A 25524-nucleotide genomic window follows, 5' to 3' on the forward strand; every position below is an offset into this window, starting at 1 on the left:
TAATTAATCATTTCACTGCTTCCTTAGGATCTCTTCCACTATTATCTCAAATCATTATTTAAATCAGCCACTGTGATTTAACTTCTGTATATGTATATTTTCTCCCCTAATATATTGCAAAGTCCTTGAAGGAACATAAATGCCTTACTCATAAAAGGTGTCTTAACATAGCCATGTAGACACTGCAATGATTAACTGTGGTCAACTAAATTTTGCTATCAGGTTCATGGGGCAAATTTAAAAATAGAGAAGTGGTAAGTAAGACTATAGGCACCCAACCAATTCACAGTCATTATTTTTTTTAACATATTTCAACCATATTTCAGGAAAAGACAATAACCAAAAATTAGTTTCTAATGACAGATTCTGTTGATGGCAAGGTTACTTTTCATCATGGGACTTTCTCATATTTTTTCCACTTTGAGTCAAAGAATTCATCACTAATTCCACATAAACCTTTTGTTTGGCAATCAAAGGTAATGGTTCAGTTCAAACCAACTAGTGCCATCATAGATAACCTCAGAGATATAAAATGAAAATATGAAAGCACATTCATCATGAGGAGCCCTTATTCTAAGACAGGGAGACAAGGCAAGTAAGACTAATATACTATAGGCCAAGGTTCAGGTCCTAAATAAAATATAAGCAAAGTCACTTAAGAAGGCAAATGAAAAGAGATTTCACCATCCACTAAAGAGATCAAGAGGAGTGTCATGGTGGAGGTAGTGCTGGTACCACAGAGGTTGAATAATAAAAAGGTGGGGATGAGGAGTGCTGAGGTACAGAGGTATGTCAGGTGAAGAGTTATGTTATGGTCAAAGCACAGACCACAGGGAAAGGTGAGATATAGTCAATTAAGAAAAAAGTATTACAATCTCATTGGCAACAAAGGTGGGCATAACATGTTAGAGGATTAGGGCTCTGGAGGAGAGATTTGGGGCCATATTGCAAGGACTGTGAATGCCAGGTTGAGACTTTTATACCTAGTTTTATAGGTAATGATGAGCTTTATTACCTCATATTCATTTAATGGGAAATGTGCAAATGGTCATGTAGATAAAATGTATAGCCTTGTGTTAGATGTCTTCCGTTTCCCCCTTTAAATCTACCTTCACCTCACCCTGTAGCCTGGAGGCTGGCTTATACAGACTGAATCAACAGCCTTGTCTGGGTCTCTAAGTTCTCCTCAGAGGGAGGCTGGCAAAGCAGGAATAGGAAGGAGTGAAGCTAAAGTCTTTTGTCCTCAGCTCCATCCCTAATCTCTTTGAAAGGGCCATCTTACATTCTGGAAGTCAGAGGTCAAAAGTCAGTGTTGCTGGGCTAACATCCAGGTTTGAGCAGGGCTGTGTTCCTTCTAGGGAAGAATCTGTTTCTTTGCTCTTTTCCAGCTTCTCGAGGCTGCCCACATTCTTTAGGCTCATGGCAACACATCACTCTGACCTCTGCTTCCTTTGTCATATCTCCTCTGCCTCTGTCTGTTCCTTATAAGAACCCTGTGATTACCATGGGGCCATCTGGATAACATAGGATGATCTTCTCATTTTAAGATGCTTAACTGAATCACTTATTTAAGATACCTTGTGCCGGGGATCCCTGGGTGGCTCAGCAGTTTGGCACCTGCCTTCGGCCCCGGGTGTGATCCTGGAGTCCTGGGATCGAGTCCCACATCAGGCTCCCTGCGTGAAGCCTGCTTCTCCCTCTGCCTCTCTACCTCCCTCTCTCTGTGTGTGTGTGTCTCTCATGAATAAATAAATAAAATCTTTAAAAAAAATTAAGATACCTTGTGTCATGTAGGATAACATATTTACAAGTTCTGGGGATGAGGATATGCATATCTTTAGAAGAGGACATTATTGCATCTATCATATTTGTCAACTCTAGGTATATTTTTGCCTGAAATGAAGGAATGAATTAAAAAACCATAGGTGTTTTTCAGATTATTATATTAATGCAAGCTTGTTACAGAACATCTAGAAGCTTTAGCAAAGTAGAAAGAAACAATATTATTCTTAATCCTGGTCTCTTTTCTATGCATAATATGGGCTCTTTTTAAACAAACTGAGATCATTAAGTAAATGACTTTGGATGCTACCTTTTACATGTAACATATCGTAAGCAATGCCATGTCACTAACTACTGGGATTTCCATTTTATTAAAAGAGTTTAAAGATGAGGAAGGATGCCAGAACTGATTTTTGGTTAAAATGGTAGGATCAGCAAGTGATTTTAAACTCAGTTTTAAAAATTTATTTATTTATTTATTTGAGAGCAAGAGTGAGAGAGCACAAGAACAAGGAATGGCAGAGGGATCGGCAGAGAGAGAGAGGAAAAGTAGGCTTCCCTTTAAGCAGGGAGCTCGACATGGGGGGAGCAAGCTTTGATCCTAGGATCCCAAGATCAAGACCTGAGCTGAAAGCAGACGCTCAACCACTGAGCCACCCAGGTGCCCCTAGACTTAGTTTTCATTTGTTTCTTTTTTCTTTTAGATATTTCAGATCAGCAGAGAAGTTATCTACAAATCACATTTCTTCCATGAATGCTCACCTCTTAACCAGAAACCCTCCAGCACCCACCTGTATTAGAGAATGTCCCGGCAAATATCTAGAGGAACTAACATACCCCAAAATGATCAAGCCAGGCCATTCAAATTTGCTCTTCAGTTACATTCACACTCTACATTGTTATTTTCAAATTACCAAGATTACCTAAGTGAATAGCACATGAAAATTAACACATAAACACATAATGTACACTCATTTTGGTGTGAGGAAAAAGACAAGAAAGGTAAAAATAAATTTGAATCCATACAAGTCCATTGACTATTGAGGGTCTCCATCTTAAAATAGTCAATCAGCTTGAACTGAGCTTAAAATATCAGTTGTATCATAATCCAGTTTCCCACATATAGGGATTTTAAATGATCTGAGAGTATGAAGGAAGAATTATCTCCTCCTGCCTACTATGATTCCTGAGTTGATTCAGTAGCTTTACCTAGAATAGATTAATTAACTCCAACATTAAAAAACAAAACAAAACAAAACAAAACACCTGTTTAGACTATTATGAGTTAAGTTGAATGGGGTCAAGGGTGAGAGACTGACTCAAAGTTCTTAAGACTATAGGCAACCCAACCTTATGTGAGTATTGTTTGAAAAGCACAGTTATTTTAAATTTTGTCCATAGGAGTCCTGTATGTCAGATATGAACAACTGGGTAAAAAAAAATACTCTCCTTCAAGGAAAATAAATCCCAAAATATTGCTTAAGAATTACCACTGAAAGTAAGCAACCTAAAAAGTAAAAGAAATACCATTATTCAAGTATAATGAATATACTCTGTTATGTCCCAGACGTTATGTTTTGATTATTATCTAACTATTATTATTCTTTGTATTCTTGCATTCCAATTGAATTTCAGCCTTTGCTCTTACTAAGACAAGCCCTTAATTCATTATTTGAGCCCCAGGTCAAACACATTAAAACAAACACAGTAACACAAGTCAGAGATTGCAGCTAGGCTGTTTCATGTGTCTGGGCATAGGTACACTTAAACACGAGCAGGAATGATGCTAATGGATAAAAGTGTAAAATGACTGGGATGCATTTAACAAACTGATACCAGCAGATCTCAGACTTCAAAATGTGGCACCTTGCCCAAATTCTGCAAGCCCTCCCACTCTTACAGGTCGGTCTTTAAACCTTTTGATTTGGATACACATTTCTTCAAGGCAAAACTAAATTCACAGCAGTGATTTGAATACTCACTTCCCAAATAAGTCCCCAACTCATTAAATACCACCTTTAAAAACCTTGCAAACATGATTTAGCTATTGTCTCTCAAGTTTAGACGTTTCATTACCAGTTAGTTTATCCTACTATCATCCATATTTTAGTTTCCACCTTTCGCTAATGCAAAGGAAACCATCAGACAGTTCTCAGCTCTTCAAACAGCTGACAATAGAATCGTGCCAGATATAAATATTTACATCATCAAAGTAAATGTTTCCAAAATTCCAAACTCCAATGCATTTGAAAATTGATTTGGATCAGGTACACTTTACTGAATTGGAAATATAAAAAAAAAAAATCACTGTAAACAACAAAAAAATACCAAACCAAAACATTTGAGTGTTTTTTAACACCACACTATCCCCTCGTCTCTTCTTTCCCAATAAATTTTAGGGAGAAGCTGCCTTGAATTAATTATTTTTTTCTTTCACATCAATGTTTTCCTCTAAGATGGGCTGATGGAAAAGTGAGAATTATGTATCCATTATTTGTGTTACCTTGCCACTTTTCCCTACTATGTCCAGCGTACTCTTTATCTAAAAATGCTTTGATCACCTGCCATAACTCAGGAAAGATTCAGTTCCTTAACACAGCCTCTAGATTTGGCACCATCTTCCTTTTCCATCTTTACCTCCTACTTCCTCTTCTTGGTCTCTGTGTTTCAGGCTGGTCATCTTTCAGCTGATTTCTGGAACTCAGGTACCAACCCTCATTCTGCATTTTTACTGCTTCTCCCCTTTGTTTAGAATACAATTATTCCCTCCATTACCATCTCCAAGAAGGAAAGAATGATTGAAAAGTCAAAATTGCAACTTGCCCTTCCTGAATACTGGTCAGTGAACCTATGAACCTATCCATACTCATGACTTGAATGAGAGAGGTATATGTAGAACCTATGTTAAGCTTCCTTTAGAGTTTATAAAAATAAAACTTTAAATGGAACAATAATTTGGATAGGTTAATTTCTATGGAATCAGAACAATAAACTACATGACCTACATAGGATGTTTCTATAAAAATGCTTCTCAAGTCATATTGAAAATAGCACACAAACACTACCTAGAGAAATAGTCTCAATTATGTGCAATGTCTTTTAAAATCTATCTTTTAAAAACTTTGTGACCTGAGTCAAAGTTACTAACATCTCTTAGATAAGTCATTAGAATTTGGGTTTGGTTGGTTTTTTTGGTGATTTATGTAACAGGAAAAAATATATTCCAATATATCAGAAGGGGAAAAAATTACTTACAAACTCCATGGTAAGTAAGGCAAACAGACTGTGTAAGTACAAAGCAGAGCCCAAGAAATGCACATCCTGGAGAATCAGCTGCCAGCAGTAACAAAAGTTGTCCATAATTTTAATCCCAATTTCTTGGACACAAATGATTTTCCATCCCTCTTGGGGTGGAACACAATTTTCAAACACAATTTTCTGTGGGTGTGTATTTCCCACCTTCAACGAACTACTTAACAGTAAAAGGTAGTCAAAAAGAAATTAGCCCACAGGAGAAATGTTAGATCCCAGTGACAAGAAGACCCCACGGGTATTATGCCCTTTCACAAATTAATGAAAAGCACATCATGTGGGGAGGTGAGGGAAGGAGGGACGCTGGTGTGAGAATCACAAAACATAGCTCAGCATTTCTGTGCAGGAGCTAGGATTCTTAGCCAGCAAGATGCCCCTAGAAAGATTAATTATTGATTTTCTTATAAATCATCTAAGGTGATTTTTGTTTGTTTTTCCTTCCAAGATGATAAATGTCTGATTTTACTTTTGTTAATTTTTTTCTACTTTGTTGAGGTTAAAAGAAGCCTCAGTAAAGAGATTTCTGAGAGGAGAGATTTTCCCAGCATGATATACTTGGGAAGCAACATTGCTTTCTGACCTTCATGGGATACCAACGGATAGGGCCTCAGGCAACCTCTAGGGAGTACAAAGTAATTAGAAGCATGAGGGTTTGACTAGCTAGGGAGAGAAAGCAAAATTTAGACATAATTATATTTGTTGGCAGTAGGCCTGCGTGGTCTGTGATTTTACTCTTAGATGGAAAGAGAAACTCATAACAGAGATGGAGACCTGGAAGACTAGCTTTCAGAGTCAGCGTCTCCTGGCATCCTCAACTTCACAATGGAAGCAACATGGCTGCTTACCTTTCTGCCTCCAGTGTTGATGCGAAGGGGCGTCAGAAAGGGGTCGAAGATCATGTGACTGGTCTCTATGTTGACAGGTGACTGCCGTTTCCCCACAGAGCAAAGATTCCAAGCTGAGTTCACCAATCCCCAGAAAGAAGGAACTAGAAACAAAAAGAAATTGTAGAATTAGTGTGGGTGGAAGGTTTGAGAGACTAAATCACAAAGAGCCATGGCATGAAAGTGGTAACATCAGAGAGAGCCATCCAGTGTTTCCCACCCATAGAGACCCTTTGAGTGTCACTAGGGTGTTTTTTTTTTGGCCTGGATCTTGGTCAATTTCTCTAAGTTTTACCTTCAGATTTTCTTGTTTCAGACCCACTCATCTTGTGGCCTCTTTGATGAGTACAGTTAGCATTAATGGCTTAATGGGAAGATGGCATAGTCCAACCCACACCATCCATTAAAGTACACCAAATATTGAGTAATTCCTGAGCTGATGGTCAGTTTTCTATGTTGCAGGAATGTATGAGAATCACCCTTGTTCTATATAGAGGGTATTTAAAGCTTTTCAAAGAAAGTATCATTCAACATATATGAGGTATTATTCTGTGGGTTGTCAAAACCAAACTGAAGGAGTGAATGACTTTTATGACCCCCAATCAATGCCAGACAGAAGCTTGGCAAAATGACTTTGTCTTTGTTTAATCTAGCACTGTGTCACTAACCTAATGTACCAGCAGCTCACAAATGCATTCATTTGATAGGCAGAAAAAAATGACATGGAGTGCTGGGTACAAATATCCAAAGGGGAATCATCTACTCATCTTCTGCATCACATTAAAACGCCTATAAAAATAAATTTCTATGGAAATTTCTAGTTATCTTCTTCTGTTTAAGAAAGTCAGCAGAATGGGGGGGGGGAGCCAATTACCAATTTCATGTCAGTGAAGATCACAGACTATAACTTCAGCCCTTTCCTGCCTCCTCCCTCAGTATTTTCAAGGCTCTGAATCCATGTGTCCAATATACGGCCCTGAAATTTTACAGTCATCATTCACTCATCCATTGACAGTGTCCAAGAACAGTACAATGAGCTTCTATTGCATGTCCAGCCCTTAGTTAGGCTGAATTTCAAGGAAGGCAGATATGTACAAGCATAATTACCACACTGAGGGGGAATGGGAGTGGAAGGTTACCGAATGAGGTGAGTGGGCTATGAATCTTTAGGGGAGGGGCACAGAACCCTGACGTAGTAGAAGTGGAGTTAGAGAGTGACTTCTGGAGAAGATGAACCTAACAATCAAGTCACAACCCTCCCAAATGCATATGTCCTCTCAGGAACTCAAATTTATTTATTTATTTATTTATTTATTTATTTATTTATTTATTCATTCATTCATTCATTCATTCATTCATTTTTTATTATTTTTTTAAAGATTATATTTATTTATTCATGAAAGACACACAGGGAGAGGCAGAGACATAGGCAGAGGGAGAAGTAGGCTCTTCATGGGGAGCCTGATATGGGACTCGACCCCAGGATCACAACCTGAGTGGAAGGCAGATGATCAACCACTGAATCACCCAGGTACCCCAGGAATTCAAATTTAATTCAGTCTTTACAGCAGCCATCATTCCTTTTCATGTCACAGATGGAGAAAATTGAAGCAAGAGAGGAGGATGGCAAATAATTGCCAAAGATAAAAGACCTGTAATTCAGGAGAAAAATCGGACTGGATGGCATGTCTAGTGCCATCAAAATCCAAGATTCTATCAACCTTTTATTTATTATAGGCTGTTGTTGGGTAGAAGTGGGAAGAAAACAAAAAAAAAAAAGTTCCTCAGAATCTGAGAAGAATGTTTCAACACCAAAATAAAGTGGGCTTCCTTGTGAAATACGGCACATACTCTATTTGGCTTAACCCATGGCAAAAAGCCCATTGGGTGGTGCCATTCCTTTTAGTTTGAAGAGTTTGAATTAGTTTTCCAGCTATAACTGATTTTCAAAATGGCAGCCATGGGCAGAGTAATAAAGACATAAAGAGAAGCAGGGGTAGGGGGTGGGAAGAAAGAAGAGAAGGACCTATAGATCCTTGGCACTTTAATTTCCCATGATTATTTAAGTTATGTTACCACTGCAAGTCACTTAACATCTTTAGAAGGTAGCATGCCCTAGCCAAATTATAATATTTAAGGAAGCTCTTGAATTAAACATGTATTTTAAAAAATATAAACTTCTGTCTTCTCTAAACTGCTATTTTTAAATCACTGACAATCCTATACTTATTCCTCAATCATTTCCAGTTTATTATGAAAATAAAGCCTCCATCAGGGCCTGCTCCTACCCATCTTTGTCAGTGATGCACATAAATGTGGCAGATGTGAGGATGCCACAGATATAGCCATGGCACTGTCACAGATTAGCTGTGTGACTTGATAAATCATTTATCTTTTGGGCTTCGGTTGGTCTCTATGGCCTGTGTAGTGAGCTGAATAATGGTCCTCCTTCAAAGATGTGCACATCCTAGTGTTACCTTCCATGGTACATGGTACTGTGCAGAAATGATTAAGTTAAGGATATTGACATGAATAGATTATCCTTGATTGTCTGGGTCACCCCAAGTAGTCATAAGGGTCTTTTTTTAAGAGAGAATGGTAGGAGGGTCAGAGACATAGATCCAAGGATGGAAAGAGAGAACAGAAGATCCTGGCATTGAAGAGGGAGGAAGGGGATAGAAGCCAAGATGACTTCTAGAAGCTGGAATGCATGAAACAACAAATTCTCCTCCTAGAACCTCCAGAAGGAACACTGGCATTCTGACCCTGATTTAAACCCCCCAAGATTCATTTTGAGCTTCTCACCCCCAAAACCATAAGACAATAAATTTGTGTTAAGTCACTAAGTTGTAGTTACTTGTTATAGCCACAACAGGAAACATGAGACCATCACTTCTTTGAGAGTCTAGCCATCTATGATGTCTGGGGGGCTTTCCCCAGAAGGCAGCTGCACCATAAATGTAGTTAGAGCTAGTGCAGATTGCATTTCATCTAGTCTCATGAAAATCATTACCAAAAATAATTCCAACCCAATAAATGGGTTGCAAGACTGCTAATATATGGCAACACGGGTAGGCAGATGCTGTTGTGCCTTACTAATAAACTTCACACCCCAGAAGCACCCCCACAAAAATACAAACAACAAAAACTTTATGTGAACATCTGCCTTTGCTTTTATTGGGCATGGCATTCTTTATGACAAACAGTTTCAGGGTTTTATATTCCCACTTCACTATCAAGGCCTATATGTCTGGTTCCAACCACCTGCTCAGACAATGGAGGAATAGCTGAGAGGCACTCGCCCCTGTTCATTGGCTCCATTCCTGAAGGGGTATCCAAGTGTGCTCACTACTGGACTGCTCATTTTTAAATCAGCCGCGAATTAACTGTCTTTCAGTAACAGAAGTTACTGCGAAATCACCTGGCCTAAACACACACATGATGTTAAGGCCTTCATGGCAGGTGGTAAAGTCCTCAAGCCTCAAGCCAAGGCCACACAGCCAGGGAGAGGCAGCAGGAAACAGTAAGGACCACCACCCACATCTCAAGATTCCATGTCTGCTCGACTTCCTTTCCTTCCCAGCAGGCTCCATGCGAAGGCAGATTATTGTAGCCAAGGAGTTTCAGAGTTAAGCGTGGCAGTGGCCATTGTAAGACTGCTCCTGTTTCTCTTCTGGTAAATCAAAAGTAACATTGGTGCCTATTGTCCAAGCTAAAATAAATTTCAAGTGCAAAGGTTCAAACCAAACTACCTCGAACGTCAACCATGGCAAATAAGATCAGGGTCTTAATTTTATTTTATTTTAAATATTCTATTTATTTATTCATGAGACACACACACACACACACACACACACACACACGGGGGGGGGGGAGGGAGAGAGAGAGAGAGAGAGAGAGAGAGGCAGAGATTTAGGCAGAGGGAGAAGCAGGCTCCAAGCAGGGAGCCCGACATGGGACTCAATCACAGGTCTCCAGGATCATGCCCTGGGCTGAAGGTGGCGCTAAACCACTGAGCCACCCGGACTGCCCAAAATTAGGGTTTTTAAAAAGCCATTCAATAATGGCTATATTAGCTAAAAAGGCACCAATCCAGGCAAGAGAGGATGTCCTTGGGTCTCCTCTGCAGGGCCCTTGAGGAGATCTAATGGGGATGACTGTTTAGGAAGAGCGGCTCCAGGGAGGAGTTGCATCCTGGGGCCATCCTGGGCCAGTCCCTATGAAAGAAGCCAATGCTCTCATAATCCATGTTAAATGTTGGGAAGATGAAGAAGGTGTCAAAATTAGTCTAGGGAACTTAGGTGCCAAAAGGACCAGACTCAGATGTCTGCAAATGTAGTGTCATCTAGGTTCTAGGGAAATGCATTAGGAGGAAGCCTCTGGAACCAGGAGGGCATTGGACACTCTATATTTCTTGTATCATGGGAGTGAGCCAGCAGATTTTAGCTGCAGAGTGAGGCTGGATGCATGAACTAAGGCTTCAAGATTTAGAGGAAGAAACTCTCCCTCCTAATTGGTGCAAAACATCATCTCCAGGATTCTGATACTTAACCATTCTCCATACTATTGATCCTTCAGGTTGATAAACATCTCATGTCATCCCTCATAGGTGGCACTGTACAATGCTATGGCACTGCTTCTATTTCCAAATTCTGAGAATCACTGTTGAGTTACTTTTGTCTTAATTGGGACATGAGTGTCCCAATAAGTCAAAATTTTAAGCCCTCTGTCGTTTTTTAAAAGTACCGGTTATTATGGCTTATTGGCTTTTGCTGTGTCTTTTTCTTGGTTGACTGGTACAACTTATTGTTAAGTAAAAAAACTGCAAATGTAAATAAAGTAAAATTGAGTGAGAATCACTCTAACCAATTAATGGACAACTGGTCTGAAATTGTTTGAATGGGATCATCCCTGGCATCCTTTTCACACAATCTTCTAATTTACATATAAACTAGAACACACAACAGACCTGGATGTTTTTGCAAATTAATTTTTGCAGACCCCAAACAATGGTTCTTAACTGCTACATCACAGCTATGTGTTATTTTGCCAGAACATTTCCCCCATGGCAATGCTGTATTGTTACCATAAACTACAAATCCCAAACAGTCTCTTGGCTCTGGGTCCAGTGAGCTATGAAAGACGCCCAGTGACCGGGATTTCAGCTGCTTAAAATATGAGCCTTGGAAAACCTAAAGAAAAACCTATCAGCTGCTCGTTCAAAATCAGTGAACCAAAAAAGCCCCAGTTTAGTTTATTAACACATCATGGTAACCTCCATACAAAAACGAAAAAATTCTCACCGAAACAAGAAATAGATCAGGAGAGCAAGGGACCAGAGGAATTGAGTCTGATATTGAGAGTTAAAATTTGCCCTGGGACATTTCTTTATCCTAGAGGTGATGCCCCAAAGTCAGTCTGAGCTCTTAGGCATCCTCTTTATTCATTTGTCCTGAATTTTCATTTCTGGTCTCAGCAGAATTCACAGAGACCATGCTGTTGTGGGCAGGGAGTTTGGCACTTGGAATTAATTCATGCAGCTTCTGAGAATTTGCTAGATCCTATGGGAGCAAGACAAACTTACTTAAAAAGTGTTTACTGGCAGCCTATGACACTCCAGGCATTAGGCTTGACACTGAGAATTTATGCAGCAAATATTTGCTGAGGACCTATTAAGTGCCAAGCCCTGCTATCTGTTCTGGGTAGTCCAGCAATGAATGAAAACAGCTCCTGCTCTCAAGGATCTTGCAGTCTAGCAGGGAATGTGGGAGATATTGTTTATCTCCACATTTGCATATGTTTATCCATGTAGTTAGCACTTTCAGCGAGCACATTGTAGAGACAATTAAGATGGCAATGTACAAGGGCGCCCCGGTGGCTCAGTTGGTCAAGCGTCTGCCTTTGGTTCAGGTCATGATCTCTGGGTCCTGGGATTGAGCCCCACATCAGGCTCCCTGTTCGGCTAAGGGGTCTGCTTCTCCCTCTTTCTCTGCCCCTCCCCCAGCTCATGCTCACGTGCTCTCTCTCTCAAATCAATCAATCGTAAACAATTTTAAAATAAAAGATGGCAATGGATTAGAGAATAAAGCATGGATGGGGAGGTAACCTAGAATGGGCAGGGATAATTTCTCTGAAAGTAACATCTAATAGCCCTGGAAAAATTCAGGGCAGTCATTCCTAAAGAGTGGCAGGGAAAAACGTGGCCAAGGCAGAGAAGCAGAGCTGGTCTTGTCAGAGAAGAGCCCTATGTGTTCAAGGAACCGAGAAGAAGCCAGTTAACTTGAACCTGATAAAGCAGATGAGGCAAAGAGCGAGATGAGATGAGGCTGACTGGGTAGATGAGGGACAGATGTTTCAGGGCTCTGCTGACCACAGTGAGGAGTTTGCATTCGACTCTACTGCATGAGAGAGCCACTGAGAGTTTTAGGGAAGGGAGTACCATGAATTGATTGATGAATTAAAAGCATGTATCTGCCTTGGCTGGAACACAGCCAAGAGTAAGCTTGATTATCCTTAGAGTAGTTTGAGTGGGAAAAGAATTGGTTCCCAAGCAACAGTTGGGTTTTTACGTGAATTTAATCCCATTGCTTTGGATTTGTTTAAATTCTATCTCAAAGGCAGAACTAATTGAATGTTTTAAAAACTATTCTCTTCAACATATGTGCCAATAAAATAGCATTTTCCTAGGATTCATCGAGTGCTTTACAAGTCACCATTCGAAGCAAGGAATTTTTTCATGAAGAGACTCCACTAAGGCAATCTTTTCTTGCTTTCAAGCAATAAATGTAGTCCCCAACTTTTCGGCCAAAGGAAAGCAAATGCAAGATGGGAAAATGAATACTGGCATAAAACGTATCTTTGGTGAATTCAATCCTACAAATAAAGCCTTCCACTTCAATATAGCAATCTCTACTTTAGTGTTATAAAGCACATGAATACATTTTAAATAAGAACTCATATCTTTCCCTTGCTCTTTTCCTCACCAATGCTGATTTACTGTTCCTTTCCCTATTCTCAACTGTAATAAATCTCCACTTTGAGCCATTATTAATAAGCATGTTTAAAATACCTACTGCTGCAGGCTTTTGGGCCCTTTTCTGATTTCAGATTTATTTCATAGGAGGAATAGCGTTTGAATAACTCTTTTGCTTCTGGATTCTTCTTCCATTGCTAGGACTCTGATTCATATTTCATAAAAGGCATCTAACCAGGGTTTCCCATTCTCTCACTTGGGGATCTCTCAGGGTTTCCAAAGTAACCTATTTAACACATAATCATTAAGTTGTGCATTCATCTGCAAATTAATGAAACATCTCCACTGAGTCAGATTAAAAAAATGCCCCCACTTTTCAGGACACCCCAGATGGTGGGAAGATAGGCAAGCTGACAAACAGCTAAAATAAAATATGGTAAGTGTTATAATGAAGGTGTGTGAATATTAAAGCTTAAATGTAGAGAGGGGAGTAAACTGACCTTGACCCTTTTGTCATGTGCTAGGAATGCCTTGCTAATAGAGGGGATATTAGAGTTCAGCCTGCAAGTATGAAGAGGCTGTAAGCCACAAGTCTTAAAGCTAGTTAAAAGTTCTAAAATTCTTCCTTACAGAGAAACTTGCCATTCCTAACACCCAAGATGCACTATCATTGGGATCTGAATAACTATTATGCAGAGAGAGCTTAAGTCTCTGGGTCTTCTAACTTCTCTGAGTTGTAGGGTCATTATTGTATAGGAGAAAGATTGTGAGCTACCATATCCTTACCATGGAACCATGAATAGGTGGCTAGCCTTCTGTGGTCTTAGTTTCTCCATTTGTAAAATAGATTAAGTGGGAACATGTTTATGAAAGGTCTAGCATCATGTGGTTTTTATAAGAAGTATTCCATGAGTGTTGGAGGAGTCCAGTGAGGGGATGCTGGCATCCTGGGGGATGCTGGCCACCCACACTGGTTCCACCACTATAGCATTCCAGAGAGGGAAAAGGTGAGGGATCCAGGCAGGAGGGGGAACAAAGGCAGCTTTCAGATGCCCACACAACTCAACCAGGATTCAGAGCAGGGAACTGTCTAGATCATAGGACTGACCACTTAATTTCACACCCTGAATGTTAGTATGCAATTATTTTTTTAATCCATAACTATCAATGTCCAGATAAAATGGGGGGGTGGTGAGCAGTAATATGCATCATCCACAGTGGTTTCAACTCCAAAGAAAACCATTTTTATTTAGCTTTTGGAAGTTGCTGGATTGATTATTTGCATAGCACCTTCATCTGCCTGTTTGTGGTTGGTTACAATGTAGGGACTGGCTTGCACTTCTGAAAACATCACTTGAGGGTGAAGAGAAAGGAAGGAAGAGGGGGCTTGCATTCGCTGATCATGCACCATAATCTCTGTCCCACAAACCTTACACATCTTTTCTTGCTAATCCTCTCCACAACTTTGTGAGATACTATTATTATTTCATAGATGAGAAAAGTAAGACTTAAAAAGGTTATGTGGTTTTCCAAGGTCACTTGTCTAGTAAGTAAAGTAACTAGAAGTTGAGATCAGTTCCTTTCTTTAGAGTAAACAAACAACCAGACAAAGTGACACATGTGTGGTAGCATGTGAAGTGATACACAAGTGTGTAGGGCAAGGAGTTAAGATCTCCCTCTTCATCCTTCCAGTGACACCCTTGAGGTAATCAGGGTGAACATTTTGTCAGGCATCTTTCATGAAGCTCACATAAATACACCCAAATATATATCCATATATTTAGAGAGGTTCTATTTGTAAAACTGTTTGTTTGTTTGTTTATAGCTAGAGTGCACATGTGAGCGGGGGCAGGGGTGGGTGGGGAGGAGGGGCAGAAGGAGAGGGAGAGACAGAATCTCAAGCAGGCTCTGCACTCAGTGTGGGGTCTGACTCAGGGCTCCATCTCATGACCCTGAGATCATGACTTGAGCCAAAATCAAGAATCAGATGCCACTGACCCACCTACGCGCCCCTATAAAACTACTTTTTGTTTCAAGTAACAATATGCCATGAATGTCCTCCATGTCAGCCTTCCCTAGAGCTTCTCTCCTTCATGTGTTAGGTAACAGAGCTTCTGTAGTTTGGATGCACTTCACTTTTCTCAACCATTCCCTAGACGAAAGACAGTAAGGTGATTTCCATCTTATTTTACCATGCTTTTCATATACATTTCGCACTAATGCTTTCATTTCAGGGTGAAAGATTCCCCAGGGTAGTATTGTCCAGTCAAGGTATGCACATGTTTTAATAGCTGCCAGATTACTTTAAAAGATACTGGCAGTGTCTATAAATATTTATGCTCCTATCAGCTATGTGTATGTCCCCTTCCCCCATAATCTCCATAGCCCTGGATGTTATTTATTTGTTTATTTATTTATTTATGGAGATCTAACAGGGAAAATGAGATCTCTTTGATTTAATTTGCATTTCCTAAGTATACTGCTGAGGTTGAGCATCCTCTCATACACTCATTAGCTATTTGCATTTCTCTTCTGATCATATCCTTCATGCATTCTTCCCAGGGTTATTTATATTTTTCATATAAATTCTTATTGTTATTTGAACTGTAGAAACATTTACTCTTTGTCATGTGCTATAAACATTTCTCCTTGCTTCTTACCTACCTTTTAGCCTCATTTTGAATATTTCTATTTAGGGATTTTTAGATTTTATATGGTGGGATATATTAATCTATTTCTTTATAAAGTTTCTCAGTTTCCTCTATTACCTGAGATTGTATCTCCAAGTATAGATTATGCAAATATTTTCTAAATAATTAAAAATTTTATTATATTTTATAATTTGACTTTTAAAATCTACATAAGATGAATGTGCATATGCTATGACAGCAATCTAAGATTTTCCCAAATAGAAAGTGAATAATGCCAGCATTATTTATTAAATAAATCATCTTTCTCCCTCAAATCAAATGTTACTTTTGCCACATATTAAGTTTCCATATATATTTGATTTGCCTCTGGACTTTTGATCCTGTTCCACCCATTTGTATATTTCTGCATCAGGACCATATTGTTTTGAGTCTAGTAAAATTTATGGTAATTTAAAAGATCAGACTTCCTAATCAAAAAGCTTGCTCTCTTTCCCTGCCACCTCTAGGGGACCTTATATGCCTGAACTCCAGGGAAACCTACTAGGATTAGTGATTCTAGATAGGGAACACAGATGTAGTATTCTTGGGGACATCAACTCATTAGAGGCTATCTGACCCATCTTCACATCTTCAGGTGGTTATGTACTTGAATCATACTCAATAGAGAAGATAGTACTTGCCTCTGTCCTCAAAAAACACTGAAAGTGCAAACTGCACATTCAAAGAAACTCCAAAATTGACTCCTTGGAAGACAGGGCATTGAGATAGAAATAACTCAGCATTTAAGACCAGTAGAACCAGGTACTTGTTCTACTAATGAAAGTCACAGCTACTGAGTGTTTACCCATGTGTTGACCACAACACTAGGCATTTTCCATTCACTAGCTCATTTAATAATCTAGGAAGTAGATCTCCTTATTGTCCCAATTCTTACCAGGTCTTATTGGTATCTGAGGTGCAAAGACATTAAATAAGTTGCCCAAGATTTAAACAAACAAACAACGCAACTTGCCAGTGGTGAAGTCAGGATTCCAGACTCAGGTTGTCTAGCCTACCTCCTTGATCTTAACCCTTGTATTACCTTTCCTTCCTATCCTGGTGCATTGATGTGAGCTAAACACACTTTTACTTTGACCTTCAGTCCCCTCCTTTGTAAAGTCAGGATCATAAGAAGATATGGTTCACTAAATACTTGGGTCAATCCAAATGACAATGGAAAGTAAAATGGGAAAAAAAAAAAAAAAAAAAGCAAAACTCATCACAGCCAGTCCATTTACACACTGAGTCATGAATTATGCCACCGATGGTAACTGGAAAGAGGCTAGCTTTACATCAAGCCATTCTTAACTGTAGTTTTCAGGGATAGCTATTATTTGTCCCATGTTATAGATGAATAAATGAAGCTCAGAGAACTGAGTAGTTGAACCAAGGACATTTAGCAAGTACACAGCTCAGCTGGTGGTGACTTGAACTCAGGTCTGACTCCCACATCCCCCAACCCACATCCAGCACAGAGCCCAGTGGATCTCAGCTGCCAACACTATTTTCTCCTCAATATTTTGCTTTCTCAGAATTCATTTGCCAGTCAGGATGACTTGTTCTTGAGAACCCACAGGAAGGCATAAGTCACAGTCTGGTTTACGCAGGCATTAAGCCCTGCGTGTCTGTCTTAGGTTTAAGATTTAAGCCTAACTATGGTGTTAAGCATTATCCGATTGTATTTCAGTGGAAATTTTTCTTGCTCCATGTAATTACTGGTGCTTCAGATAAAATCTGAAATTAGTCTATTGAAGGTGGTAATTGAAACCACAAAGAAAAGAATGTCTCAATGCATGTCAATAAACCAGCCCATTAATTATTTCTACCTATTCAGCTTCGAAGAAAATGGCCAGTCTGATATGTCTGAATAACCACACGACCTACTCGAAGTTTATAAAAGCTGCATCCTCTTTGGCTTCAAGAAGTACATATCAGTAATGTTGAAACCAGCTGGCAGATGAGAATCAAACACCAGGTAAAAAACATTTAGCCAATAAAAGCAGCTGATCTTCAGCCTTTGGAAATTCGGGAAAAGTTCACTAATACAGTATCATGCAACAATTTCCTGTAAGTTCAAACATCTGGTGAAACACTTTTAAAATCCTGCAAAACATCTGGATATCTTGGATTACATTGTCCTTGATCTATTTGAATGAGTAAACAACTTCTTTTTCTCTCTTCCTCCCTCCATATATGTGCACAAAATCATCCCCTTATACAAATGTCAAAAGTAGGAAAGCCCTGTTACCCAGTTGTGGGGAGATCAGTTGAGCCTACCCTCATAGAGCATCCCAACGGGGAGTATCTCAGCCTTTTGCAACATCTTATTGGGTTCACATCTGTGTCCTCCCACAGAAACCTCCAGCTGTTCTGGTCTGGCTTGAGTTTGGCATGTAATTAGGGCATTTTCTTTATCACTTGCACAAATAACAGATCTCTGTTCTCTTCATGATACATGAAGAGAAGTAATCTCCATGCCATCACTGAGTTTGGGGCCCAAACACAAGAGAATCAGGTCACTAAACAGGGAACAAAGCATACAAATGGTCTGCTAGTCTTCTCCTAATTTTGTGTTAGGATGGATTTTCTAATATGTCTGCAGTGGATTTTTCTATTGAGACTTTAGATTTAGTTTCTCTAATATAGTCATTGGACTAACACATTTAACTTCTCCTCTTAACTTTTCTAATTGACTTTTTCATCAACATTAGCAGGCAAGACCATGCAGGCATCTCCCTAATTGTGGGGCATGTGACTCTAGCAGAAGAGTAGAGAGAGGAGCAGATGGGGAAAGCAACCTGCATCTTGAAAGAGGAGAATGTGCTCTCCACATGGGTGATTGGGAAGGGCATTCTAGGCATGGAGCCACTGCAGGTGGGGTGTGTCAGTGGAACTGCAAGGAGCTTCCTAGGTCTGGGCATATGTTTGGTCACTGGGTGGCAAGAAGTGTCAAAATATCAGTAAATCTATTTCCCTGCTGGTGTCTTTTCAAATACAAATCCTTTGCTTTAGAATTCCCTTAGAGAGATTTAATCTTGGTCAACCACTTCATGAATCAACTTTTATGAGCCTGGGCCCTGTAATCAAGTGCTGTGCTATGTTTGAGTTCCTGATTCTGAAGTGCTTGCTTCTATTAGGAAATGATAATAATGCACTTGCAAAACAGTGAACTATATAGCCATGCATAGTTAAGTATGAAATGGTCTGGCATCTAACTGGCTTCCCAAGAAATCCAGAATGATGACCTTGAACAGTAGAGAATGACTTAATGGAGGGATTGGGATTTAAATTAGGACTTGCAAAATGTGTAATTTTTTTATTACAGGAAGGTCAAGAGAGAAAAGAAGAATAAAAAGGTGGGATCTAAAAATCCTAACTCTTAGAGTTAGAGAGTAGACAGGTGGTTGCTAGGGGCTGGGGAGTGAGAGACGGAGGATAAATAAGTCACAGGACACATACTTTCAGTTATAAGATGAATACATTCCAGATATCTAATGTATAGCATGGTGATTATTAATAATACTGTACTATATACTTGAGATTTGCTAAGAAAGTATATCAAGTGTTTTCAACACACACACATACACACACACTATGTGGATGTGTTAATTAACTTGGTTGTAGTAAACATTTTATAATGCATATGTATATAAAATTATCACATTACACACCTTAAAAAATCATTATAATTCTAAATATATGCAATTGTTATTTGTCAGTCACATCTTGGTGAAGCTGGAGGGAAAGAAGCACAGAAGTAGGAATAAGCACTTATGCCCTGACCTAGGAAGCTCCTTGAAGTTCCACTAACACACCCCAGCTGCAGTAGCTCCATGCCTAGAATGCCCTCCTCTTTCAAGATGCAGGTCGCTTTCCCCATCTGCTCCTCCCTCTATTCTTCCTGCTAGAGTCACATGCCCCACCCCTGTGCAACTGGGCACTCCTATCATCTAATACTCACATATTGTAATTTCATACATGCCTACTCCCCTAATTACAATGACATTTTCTAAAAGCATTCTGTTTCTAAATCACCATCACTAAGCACAGTGCCTGGGATATAGTAAATTCATAGGCAATGTTGTTTGTATTCTAAAAAAGGGATAAAAAGTAGTTAAGACCTGATATATACTAGTGAAAGAGAAGGCAAAAGGGGAGGAGTCAGGCAATCTGTCATTGTACTGAGCATCCACTGTGTGACAGGCTCAGTATCAGGCATTTACTCAGGATGTCAATTCCATGTCTGAACCCTTTACTCAGATGAAGTGGGAGAAAAGGACTGACCCTGGTGACATGGCCTTATTTATTTAGATAGTGTAGTATGAATACCAGACCTGGTGGGGATTTGATGGTATTCTTATCAAGGCAAAAATCCAAAGTTGGCTTACCATATGAAATAAAGAAAAAAGAATGATTCAAGATACAAAATCAAAGGAAGAAAGTATATGAGTGATGAGATTTGCAGTGGGCAGAAGGAAGGAGAATAAAAGAATTTCATGAGTCAGCCAATAAAGAGACAGAGTTACATTTTATTCATTTGTATGTCCATGAGCATGGTATGTTCTGAGCTTTCAAAGGTGTAGCCCTGGGGCAGACATTTGATCCAACCTTGTACTAATCATGAAAGGTAGACTGAAGGCTACATAAAATGATCAAATTGCATGAAGAACTAGAATACTACCACCATAGGAGACCCTGACACTGGTCAACATGGCTTTAGAATATAAAAACTCTGCTGGTACTTATGTTTCCATTTTGAAGGCATTTCTCATTTCCACAGAGTACTGTATAAAGATTCAGCAATAAATAAATGCAGCAGTGCTTTGTAAACTGTTACACATTCTTAATTATTCATGTTTGCATTGCAATATGCTTACAAATGATCAGCATTCTTTTGGTCAGCTGGCTCTCTGAATTTCAGTACAGTTTTGCTTTTCAGGACAACTGAAGTTCATGCACTAAACACAAGGAATAGATCCTTGTTGTAATGCTTGCTCAAACAGACAGCATTGATGTTGGCCTCTTGTTTTATTATTGTTTCCTAAGGAAAAAAGTGAGTTTGCTTAACAAACTATACTCCAACTTGGAGCCTCTCTAGGAGAGCCATGACAGTACGCCAAAAGAAATTCATGCTGATCTAAGTAACACTTTCTTTTAGTGACTGATCCAGCTTAGAAGACTCTCTCGAATCGATGGTTTGGGACATTAAAGTCCAGCATCATCTTTTTGATACAGCAAAAATCTGGTTTTCTCATTATAGTTGGCAGCTCCCTGGTCTTTACTGAGAAGAACGTGAAGTGCCCCGAGGAAACACCAGTTCATGATGATGAAAGATTAAAAGAGCATATGAGTTTTAAAGGCCTAAATGCCTAAAGAGAGTCAGCAAGGATGGCTCAGAAATTTAATCAGCAATGAACACATCCTTGAAAGTTTCTGTAAGTGGCCTGTAAGTGGCCTCAACCTCAGCTCTGGGTTTGTCATAGGCTGTCTCCTTCAGCATTTCTTGTCTTTCTCTGTGCATTGGGAAATCAGAAAAATCAGCAAAGCCCTCACTTTAGCAACACTTTAAGGTTTATCAAGCATGTTCTCAAAATATGCAACTCCACTACTTCCTAGGTAGCAGTACATGATTTCATTTCACCAACAAGCCAATTTAGTAGGTCAACAAAAACCCTTGTACAGTCTGGATCACCAAATAGGAGAAAGTATACTCTCTTCTCTCAAAAGGAGGCAACATTTTAAAATTCTCTGTGATCTTCTAGGAAGCAGGCCACAACACCCAAATCCAGAAGCAATCAGAGGCGATGGATTACTGGTCACTATAAAAGGACACCAGTGGATTCTTAGCGTAGTGATGAAGCATTAATTTCAGGGCATAGCAAGAGGCCATGGGCACAGGAGTCACACAATTAATATTGGTTCAGTGAGGAAATGGGGGGGTAGATAAATAAATGTTCAAAAAGAAGGGGAAGCAGGTGAAGATGGCTAAAGAGCCAAAGGTCTTTATAGGATACTATATGGAGAGTTGACTAATAAGTGGTTGGATAATTAACCTTTATTAAGTGCTAACTCCACTTCAGGCCCTGTTCTAAGTGTGTATATGTATTTTAACTCACTGAATCCTCAAAACAGTCGTATTATGTGAATGCAACCATTATCCCCATTTAACAGGAGACGAGATGGAGGCAGAGGGAGCTGAAGTTGTGCAGAGAGAAGGTAGTCAGCTTGGGATTCAAAGCTAAGAAAGTCTGGCTCCAGAACCTCCACCCCTTAAAAACCCCGTGAACTTACTCCCTTCAAATCTTGATCTCTAAGATACAAAACAATCAAATGGGAGCTTTTCAAAAGAGCTGAATAGGGACCTCTATGCCAGAGATTCTGATGAAATAAATTTACTGTGGAGTCCAGAGATTAACAAGCAACCCAGGTGTTTCCTGGGCTTTTCCCATAAGAATGGGGAAAACCAGCTAATAAAATTAACATATACCTGGAGAAAGTGACGCTACCAGATTCACAAGGTCTGCCATGTGACCTGAACAACAACAGATCTAAGAGGAAAAACATACCAACTGAAGGATCCAAAAGAAAAAAGAAAACAGAGAAGAAACACCCACATTTTGCTTCCTGCCTTGCCACAGGAGAATGGTATGCAGAGTCATCTTTTGGTGGGCGTAGTCATATTTCATCAGAGCACACTATAATCCTTAATTTTATCTACCTTCTTTTGTTCTAACTCCTTGTCCTCCAAGCAACCCTTGGATAAAAGTTCCCAAGGGTCCTAATCTCAAGACAGAAAAAAATAGTTGTTCTAGATGGTAGACAGAAATAGTTCTGTTAGTGAAGGGGGGAGTCCTAATTTCCCCATTATAAATGGTCAGGATGGCTTATTTATCATCCCACATTATTTGTATAAATACCAATCAGTTCCAACAGCCTGATCACCTGTGGATATAGCAAGACTATCCTGTTTCTGCATTTGAGAATCTATGCATCAGACATGAGGTCATGAGGTTTTGACAGGCACTTGGCCTCTGACACAGGCATTGCCAGGGACCAGACCACATCTGGTTGCTGCCTCTGCAGCAGCCTCCCCTCACCTCACCAGAAGAGTCCACACTCGTCATTACTTTAGAAACCATAAACTGCATTTGAAAACCAAAAATGATTTGCACATAGAGATGTTCACCAGAACATAATTCATAATAATGAAGCACTGAAAAACAAACTGAATATGCAGCACTAATAGGGGAATGGTTTAGGAGATTAGGTATATTCACATAAAAGAATGTTTGTGCAGTCGTTAACATAAATTTTAACTATACAGCAAATTTTTATATAGAATACTGTTTCAAATATATACGATGATGTGCATGTGCACTGGAAGGGAAAAAAAATACCCAAAATGTGGATGAACGTTATCTCCAGATAGTGAAATTGCAGGGGAATATGAATGTATACATGAGTATGTTTGTACATTCCAAACTTTCTACAATGAAGAGGTAGTACTTTCACAATTAAAAAAAGTTAAAACGAAACCAAACCAAACCCCAAAGACTGCTTATTTGGGCCAGATGTTATCAACCTTCCAAAGAATTCTATTCTGTTAAATTGAGATTAATTTTCTTATCACATCTGTTTTGAAAGTAGGGATGATAAAAAACAAAAACAAACAAACAAAAAAAAAACTGTCTGCCTCCCCGCACCCACTTTCCAAGTTTCTGGACCGATTGGGATAATCCAGGGATACTGAGGAATAAAATACAGGTGATACCTTCCCCTCCTAGGAAAAGGCAGAAATCGTGGTCATACTTAGCAACTGCCAAACAGGAGACAGAAAGAACCTCAATATATTGAGCAAGAATCCTTCCTTTTCATCCCTGCCCTTGGACATGAGAAGTTAATAGGGATTTAGTTAATTGGCTGGTTTTCATCTTAATTGGTCAATGAATCTATTCCAATCTCAAGAAAAACCAAAGAGGTGGAAACAAATAGCAGGAGGGCTCAGATACTGATTGATGTTTAAAAGAGATTGCATTTTAAATGTCGTGAGGTCTGAGGTCCTGAGGCTCAGAGCATTAGCTCCCTGGAGGGTTGGGGCTCCGTCAAGGAATGGGTGAGTATCCCTGCTGGGACACCCCAGGCCTTCCTGTCTCTTTGAAGACAAACTGAAATTGATGGCACATGTTTGATTTTGTCATCTAACGCTGAATTCAGCTTCAGCAAAGGCAGACTCACTCTGGGCTGGGAACAGAAGTTCCAGCAGGGCTCAGGCTCTCATATCACCTGAGCACCAGCATCTTCTGGAAGGTGTGAGTTAAATCAATCTAAGCTGAGTTTGCTCTTTCTTTCCTCACACCAATTAGTTCTGCCATTTAACACAGGGATTAGCAATCTCATTTCCTGGGACTGATTCATCAAAGGATCAGGATCAAACTACTTAGTGGAGCTAGCCTTCTGCAAAATTTTGAAGTAGGTGAAATTGGTTTTCCACATCTTTACCTGCCTTTGCAGCCTCCTTCCCGCCAGTTCCCTCTCCAGGTACTCTGTGTTTCCTTTTTTCCCTCCCTTGCAGCCTACCTCTGCTGCGCCTGATAACAGGTAGTGCGTGCCCCACAATCATACGGTCTGAACTTACAACCCAGTCCTTATGATCACACCCATGCAAACACACTCTTGGGGGGTAGGGGTGGTAGGATGCTGAAACTTGTGCTAGGTAGATTAAAGAGGCCAGATGAAAACTGGTGGAAGGAAAAGTTTAAAAAGCAAAAATAAAAAATATATACAAAAACAAACTGGAAGAGACTACGGACAAAATCATATGGTGAGGAGAGCTAATGGACCACCAACACTGACAAAAGTCCCAAGGCTCAGGCCATCGGCCACCACAGCAAATGAAAGGACCCCAAGGACAGCCAGGGGAAGAACCCAGAGATTCACAAAACATGTGGATGAAGTCTCTTCCACATTTGTCCCTTTCCATTCCTTCTGTACATCCCTTGAACCTCCTGTCTAGTCTAAGACAATCACTCACTAGGAGGTCTTCCAAGATTCAGTTTCTCCTTGCTTTCCTTTTCCTGGCACTGAATCTTATTTTTCTTTTTTTAAAAGATTTTATTTATTTATTTGAGATAGAGAGAGCACCTGCTGGGGGACAGAGTGAGAGGTAGAAGCAGACTCCCCACTGAGCAGGGAGCTTGACACAGGGCTCTATCCCAGGACCCTGGGATCAAGACCTGAGCCGACAGGAGACACCGAACCTATGGAGCCACTTTGGTGCCCCATTCCCGGCACTGAATTTAACTGTTTTGTGATTCGCTGGGGCCTCTTTCAGTGCAGCTTTCCAGACCCTCCACAGTGTGGAAGGAAACTGTCTTTGGGGCTTACCTCCCATTGCTCTTCCCTCACACACACCTTGGCCTCCAGCTGAACAAGAACTGTCATCCCCCAGGTATCCAGGGGCTTTCCTCTCCTCTCCGCTGAACCATGCTCCTTGCCTGAGAGGCTATGCATTAAAATCCTACTCATTCTCCAAGGCTGGACTCAAGTATTTCTTCCTTTGGGGGTCTTCCTCAATGCCCCTTTCTGCCTCCTGAAGTGGTACTCCCTTTTGCCTCGGAATTCTGTTGTATCCCCTCTCTCTCTTATGCCACTTCTTACATTATCTCTTATAATAGTGGCAGAAACCATGTTTTTGTGTCCTAATATTCCTCATAGTTTATGGTGTGGTAATAGAATATCAATGGTTTGTGATGGAACTTTCTCTTCTTCTTGCTCACTCTCTCTTGCTCTCATATGCATACACATATACACTCACACATTTCTGTCCATGAGAACAACTCAGATATCTTAATTGAGATATAAAAGATTGATAGGCAAAGGGAAA

General features: G+C 39.9%; 1 protein-coding gene across 4 annotated transcripts in view; it reads right to left on the reverse strand.

Moving 5' to 3' along the window:
- Window positions 1-25524, reverse strand: part of CA10 (carbonic anhydrase 10) — a 474465-nt gene that overhangs the window by 268170 nt on the left and 180771 nt on the right. For all 4 annotated transcript variants that reach the window (XM_038547752.1, XM_038547753.1, XM_038547750.1 and 1 more), the window contains one exon: window positions 5940-6082. In XM_038547752.1, the coding sequence (XP_038403680.1) occupies window positions 5940-6082 (143 nt within the window). The remainder of the gene's footprint in view (window positions 1-5939; window positions 6083-25524) is intronic.

Source organism: Canis lupus, chromosome 9 (genome assembly GCF_011100685.1).
Source record: "Canis lupus familiaris isolate Mischka breed German Shepherd chromosome 9, alternate assembly UU_Cfam_GSD_1.0, whole genome shotgun sequence".
NCBI classification, from domain to species: Eukaryota; Metazoa; Chordata; class Mammalia; order Carnivora; family Canidae; genus Canis; species Canis lupus.